This window comes from Melanerpes formicivorus, unplaced genomic scaffold, assembly GCF_026170545.1.
Source record: "Melanerpes formicivorus ecotype bairdi unplaced genomic scaffold, bMelFor1.0.p_v2 SCAF_246, whole genome shotgun sequence".
In the NCBI taxonomy this organism is placed as follows: Eukaryota; Metazoa; Chordata; class Aves; order Piciformes; family Picidae; genus Melanerpes; species Melanerpes formicivorus.
In genome coordinates this window covers 238,490-245,238 of record NW_027142598.1, presented here as the reverse complement: position 1 = coordinate 245,238, position 6,749 = coordinate 238,490, and the positions used below count along the sequence as shown (strand labels likewise).

The following is a 6,749-nucleotide window of genomic DNA, read 5'->3' as shown; positions in this document are numbered from 1 at the left end:
TTTTACACTGTCAAAAGCTGAATAGGAGTAAGATAACAAATGGTTCTGGTAGCAGCTGTCACCACCTACTGTCTGTGTATGCCTGTGTGAATCTCTCAATGGAAATAAAGTACTTTAATAACACATTTTCTCTAAGCTGTCCTCATGGATAAAGTTACTTTCAAATCAGTCCATGAACAGTTTCCAGTTTGGTGCCCACTTCAGCCTGCTTCTTCCTCTCTTTCCTCTGCAGTCTATGTTGGTATGCAGCAGCATGATTTAAAGACATTTCAGATAGAAAATACTTTAACAGCACACCTTCTCTGACCACCACTTGCCTGCATTAGCTGCTTTTGATGTTTGAACCTTCTCCTAACATCTAATTTCCTTGCTATACATTAAGCTGATTGTCCGTTGCACTTTTGCGCTGCGTTGGCTCTGGCCAGGATGTGCCCAGAGCCACAAATTAAACACAAATGGCTCTGCCCTCCCTGTTCTTGTATAACACCTTCCAGGAGTAGATGGCAGCTGGGAGGATAAATACCTCCAATTTCTTAGGGCCCTGACCACAGAAATGCCATAGAAACTGAAGACAAAACTCCACGTCAAGATGGGCTCTAAGGTAGTTTTACCCCAAGAGAGGCAAGGCAGCATTGCACCTTTGTGTTTATCTGCCATTGGGTATCACCATGCCTACAGTGAGCAAATCTCTCTTTCATCTCTTTGGGGGATTCCATTGAATCCCATCAGCTACAGGTCTGAGGACATGAAACTTTCACAGTTAAATGTACCTTAACTACATTGTCTTTACTGCTACTGCAGTAAAGCTGTGGGGTTTAAACACCCAAAGTTTTTTAGCTACACAGCTCACAGAGGAGGCCTTTATAGCTCCAGACAGCATTGGCATGCCCCAAACCAAGCATGATGTTGACTGTTGATCAGGAGTCTTATTTTGCTTGTGTTAGCTATTGAGGTATCTACTGCATGGACCTTCTCTCCATTTCTCAGTGATAGTTCAAGATGTGGTTTGTACATGTTTAGGTCAACGAGGCTTTTGATTGTGAGTGACAAGTGGTGGGCTATTCTTTTTAATCAAATATACTGCTTAACATGTACAAAATATGGAGAAAATATTTGGTGCTTTTGAGCACCTGGCAACTCCAGGTAATAATTTAATAGAGTATGAGGAAGCCAATTAGAATGAATTAGAAATTGACTACTGCTTTGGCTCCAAAAAGATTGGAAGTTGTGGCCTGTCCTTGCTGAAGTCAGGATTTTGCTCTTGCAAAAGGAAATCTAATGGTTTATGGGCCAAATGTAGGAAAAAAGTATTTGATGAGCCAGATACATAACAGCAGTTCAGGTAAGAAGAACAAGGGCACGAATCTGTGCAGTTCCTCAGCTCTATTTCCTAGTGATGGGCATGCTGGAAATGTCTGGGAGATCAATAGATTTAAATTCAGTGATCCAAAACTGGGAGCATGTCACAGGGGAGGATTATTTTCAGAAGAACAGGGGCCGAACATTTAAATGTTGCAGGTTGTAAACAGGCCGATGTTTCTCAAGTCTTTCATGCTCTCTGATATTAAGAGATTAGTTTGAGACAAGATCTTTGGATCCTCATGAAGGTTTAATGTTATTTCTTAGCTAAGCTGTTAATAACTGGCTAGAGATTTTATAGATACATGTATATGGTTCCCACTGAGATTTTATGCTAAAAAGTGATTTCTCATACCCTTCATTTCCCAGTCCAGATGTGAAGTCTTATTTCCTTACATTTTAACAGCTGGCTGCCAGAAATTGAGGGAAATGTTTCTGAATGTAGTATATATCTAATATATCTAATTCACTGTGTTATTGAGTTGGAGGTAGAAGAGTGAAGATTATTGCCCCAATTTCTTCATCTTTTCTCCTCACTAGCAACAGAAATGAATTAATTCTCAAGCTCTAATGGCAAGAATTCTCTAAAGCAGCATTATTTTGGCCGACTGCAAGGCAGCTGACTAATGCTAAGTCCCTCTGATTAATATGATGGTAGCTAAACAGTGCAGAAATAGCGAGAAGCCAGCAATCCTTTTCCTGCTAGCACTGTTTTCCTGATGTCTGCAGTAATCAGCAGCATGCTGCCTAACATAGAAAAGTCTCTAAATTGGACAAACATTTCACTTTTACTTTCTGTATAATTCTCCCTTTTTTCATGGTGGTTGTCAAGTTCAATCACTTTGGTGCTAGGCTTTCATAATTGCCTGTTATTTGCATATCTGAAAAATATGATGTAAAGAACACAACCTGAATATGTGGATGGATCTAGAACAGACATCTTTTGCTTAGAGTAGAGCCAAGCAGTGTATGATATTTACAACGTGTAAGGTAGCACTAACTTTAGTTACTGTTCACATCCAGTGCTATGCACACACTTTTCTGGATCAGAGTGTCTAACTCAAAGCGGTGCAATATCAGACTAAAGGTTTGATTTCCTTAAATCTGGAAAAAATATCTGTAAACATTTTACACTAGAAACCATGACTTTGAGTTTCCTGATCTTTGAGCTTTCAAAAAGCCGTGGGCAAAACAGCCAGGGTTCCAATCTCAGCAGCTTAAGTTTTCTTCTTTTCTCTGCACCATCTCAAATTTGCCTATATCTGAGCAGAGAGAAATTGGAAATGATCCAAAGAAAAGCAACAAAAAGAATAGAGAGGTTTAGAAAACATGACCCAGGAGAAAATCCTGAGAGGATTGAATTAATTTCATTTAGAGGAGACTGAAAAGAGGCAAGCTAAGAGGTTGCAAGTACAGAGAGCACAGGGTGGTTAGTGGCTCTTCGTGTCAAATAAGGATACCAAAACAAATGTATGGGCTATTTTGCAGCATAGAAGATGTGGAAAAACTTTGTGTCAGCTTGCTAATATGGGTGAGAAGTCCTACTTCCTGCAGATTTTTAGTCATGAGTACAGAAGTGTCTTTCAGGGATATTCTGGTCTTTGCTTCTGCTGAGGAGCCCCAGCTCTACAATTCTGTGATTTCCCAAGCACTCTGCCCACAAACCCGAAAAGGAGTTATTTAATATCTATTCATTCTTTCACTAGGATGCCTATTAGCTAGCTTTTCCATTTGCTGTTAGGAGACAAGTACTCTTTTCCTTTCAGGTGACAAGTGTTTTTGTCCCCATCAAGCCTCATTCCTGAATGTAGGGGGAGAAACAAAGCCGAAAGAGAATGGCACTTTCTAATCTTACTCACTCAGTGCTAGAATATTGTTTTAACATAAAATCCCCTCAATATTGTAGAGGGAAAAAGGAGTAGGAAGAGGTTATCTCCTTGTCCTTGATTTGAGCAGCAGATGCTGGCTTTTAAAATCTTTGCAGGAAGCATCTTTTTAGCATCTCTCTTTTACTCTTTTCTTGCAGGATACTGATAAAACTCAAGGCTTTCTAAAATGCCAAAGGTCTTTTTTCTTCGGTGGTGTTTCATTGTTTTCTGATTTCCGTTTACGACTTGCTTTGTCCGCATCGCCACTGTGATTTGACCTCTTTTTCTCTGCCATTTGTGTACTCTCCTTAGGTACTGGTGCTCCACCCCCAAGGGGGAAGGTGATATTATGAGACAGAGGTGTTGGGATGGACTCATCATCCCTCTCTGCTGTAGTGTTTTCTTTTTCCTTGGATGGATTTTCATAGTTTTGTAATCCCCATCTATGACTTCCTATGATTACATCATCATCACTTCCAGTGGGGCTTGTTTTCTCTGCTACCTCCTTGTTTTCTGCTGCTCCACTTGCAGGGGGAAGTATGGGAATATGAGAGAGAGATGTTGGGATGGACTCATTATCACTCTCTGCTGTAGTGTTTTCTTTTTCCTTGGCTGGATTTTCATAGTTTTGTAAGTCCCATCTATGACTTACTATGATTACATCATCATCACTTTCACTGCTGCTCGTTTTCTCTGCTACCTCCTTGTTTTCTGCTGCTCCACTTCCAGGGGGAAGTATGGGAGTATGAGAAGGAGATGTTGGGATGGACTCAGTATCACTCTCTGCTGTAGTGTTTTCTCTTTCCTTATCTGGATTTTTATAGTTTAGTAAGTCCCATGTAACCCTTACTAAGATTACATCATCATCACTTTCACTGGTGCTTGCTTTCTCTGCTACCTCCTTGTTTTCTGCTGCTCCACTTCCAGGGAAAGGTATGGGAGAATGAGAAAGAGATGTTGGGATGGACTCATTATCACTCTCTGCTGTAGTGTTTTCCTTTTCCTTGGCTGTTTTCTTATAGTTTAGTATTTCCCTTCTATGACTTACTGTGCCAACATCCTCATCACTTTCACTGCTGCTCGTTGTCTCTGCTACCTCTTTGTTTTCTGCTGCTCCACATCCAGGGGAAAGTATGGGAGTATGAGAAGGAGATGTTGGGATGGACTCATTATCACTCTCTGCTGTAGTGATTTCTTTTTCCTTAGCTGGATTTTTATAGTTTTGTAAGTCCCATGTAACCCTTACTAAGATTACATCCTCGTCACTTTCACTGCTGCTCGTTTTCTCTGCTACCTCCTTGTTTTCTGCTGCTCCACTTCCAGGAGAAGGTATGAGAGTATGAGAAAGAGATGTTAGGGTGGACTCATTATCACTCTCTGCTGTAGTGATTTCTTCATGTTCAGCCATAGTTTTATCGTTTAGTAATTCACATGGAAGATTTGCTATGGTCATGTCGTCATCATCACTGCTTTCGCTTGTTGCCTTTTCCTCTGACATTTCTCTTAACTGAGGTTCCCCTTTCATGAATATGAAAGTGTTAGATGGAGGGTTTGGGATGGACTCATTGCTACTCTTCTCATCTGCTTTTTCATTGTTTTCTAATTCAAAATTATGACCTAATATGTTTACATCATTGTCATCTATTTCGTTTGTCCTCTTTTTCTCTGCTATCTCCTTGTTTTCTGCTGCTCCACTTCCAGGGGAAAGTATTGGAGTATGAGACACAGGTGGTGGGATGGACTCCTTGCCAGTGTTTAACATTTTTACCTTTTTCTTAGTTGGAGTTTCATCGTCTTCTAATTTCCGTTTACGACTCGCTTGGACTGTGTCATCACTCTGCTTTGTCCTCATTTGTCCTCTGTCATTGTCACCTCTTTTGTTTGTCCTCTTCTCTGCCTTTTTCATGCTCTTCTTATTTTCTACTGCTCCAGTCTGTGGGTGCAGTATGGAAGTATGAGGCAGATGTGTTGGGATGGACTCATTGCCCATCTCTGCTGTAGTGTTTTCTTTTTCCTTAGCTGGATTTTTATAGTTTTGTAAGTCCCATGTAACCCTTACTAAGATTACATCCTCATCACTTTCACTGCTGCTCGTTTTCTCTGCTACCTCCTTGTTTTCTGCTGCTCCACTTCCAGGAGAAGGTATGAGAGTATGAGAAAGAGATGTTGGGATGGACTCATTGTCACTCTCTGCTGTAGTGATTTCTTCCTGTTCAGCCATAGTTTTATCGTTTACTAATTCACATGGAAGATTTGCTCTGGTCATGTCGTCATCATCACTGCTTTCGCTTGTTGCCTTTTCCTCTGACATTTCTCTTAACTCAGGTTCCTCTTTTATGAATATGAAAGTGTTAGATGGAGGGTTTGGGATGGACTCATTGCTACTCTTCTCGTCTGTTTTTTCATTGTTGTCTAATTCTAAACTATGACCTAATGTGTTTACATCATTGTCATCTCTTTCATTTGTCCTTTTAGTCTCTGACGTTTTTATTATCGCCTCATTGTCTGATGTGTCACCTCTAGGGTTAAGTATGAGAGTATGAGACAGAAGTGTTGGGATGGACTCATTGCCAGTCTCTGATGTAGTGTTTTCTTTTTTCTCAGCTGTTTTTTCATTGTTGTCTAATTTCTGTTTAGGACTCCCTTTGACTGCATTGTCACTCTGATTTGTCCTCCTTTTCTCTGCCATTTTTATTCTCTCCTTGTTTTGTGGTGCTTCACCCCCAGGATGAAGTATTGGAGCATGAGATCCAGGTATTGGGATGGACTCATTGCCAGTGTTTAACTTTTGTACCTTTTGCTCAGTTGGAGTTTCATTGTCGTCTAATTTCCGTTTACGACTCGCTTGGACTGTGTCATCGCTCTGCTTTGTCCTCATTTGTCCTCTGTCATTGTCACCTCTTTCATTTGTCCTCTTCTCTGCCACTTCCATGCTCTCCTTATTTTCTGCTGCTCCAATCTGTGGGTGCAGTATGGAAGTATGAGGCAGATGTGTTGGGATGGACTCATTGCCCGTCTCTGATGCTGTGTTTTCTCTATTCTCAAGTGTTTTTTCATCTATGTCTACTATACCAACTCTGAGTTTATATTTCCTTATTGCTGCCATCACTTGAAGAAAGAAAGTGCCCTGGGAGAAAACAGAGAAAATTAAGAATACTCCTACTGTGCAATGCCCAGGATAAGCATGCAGATTGTGGACACCATGCTGAGAGAAAGCTCTTCAATAGTTAGTAATTATCAGACTTGCTGTAATTACTCTTTCCTGTGTAAATGTTAAAGCCCCTTAAATATTTTTGGTAGCTCTTGGTAATGGCTGTTTGTTTGTGTTAAGCAGTGCCAGTGTACCAGTCTCTTACACCTGCAACAAGAGAGGGAAAAGCTGGCTTTCAATAAAAAAGGAAAAACCCAACCACACCTCTGTGACTCTTTGACTTGCATTGTGTGTTGTTGCAGGGTGTAGAAAAAACATTATGGCCTGAGTTTTGAGAGCTGGTAAGCCCAGGAAGTGCCATCAGATGCAGG

General features: G+C 40.7%; 1 protein-coding gene across 1 annotated transcript; it reads right to left on the bottom strand.

Annotated features, from left to right (window-relative positions):
• Positions 1-3,154: 3,154 nt before the first annotated feature.
• On the bottom strand, positions 3,155-6,333 carry LOC137458467 (serine-rich adhesin for platelets-like). Its single transcript, XM_068169940.1, has 2 exons — positions 4,276-6,333; positions 3,155-3,160 (listed from the first exon to the last, which is right to left on the bottom strand). Exons 1-2 carry the CDS (start codon positions 6,331-6,333, stop codon positions 3,155-3,157), a joined length of 2,064 nt encoding a protein of 687 aa, XP_068026041.1.
• Positions 6,334-6,749: the final 416 nt, after the last annotated feature.

Coding starts and splice junctions, on each gene's coding strand:
- LOC137458467 (XM_068169940.1), bottom strand. CDS start 6,333: ATGGCAGCAATAAGGAAATATAAACTCAGAGTTGGTATAGTAGACATA.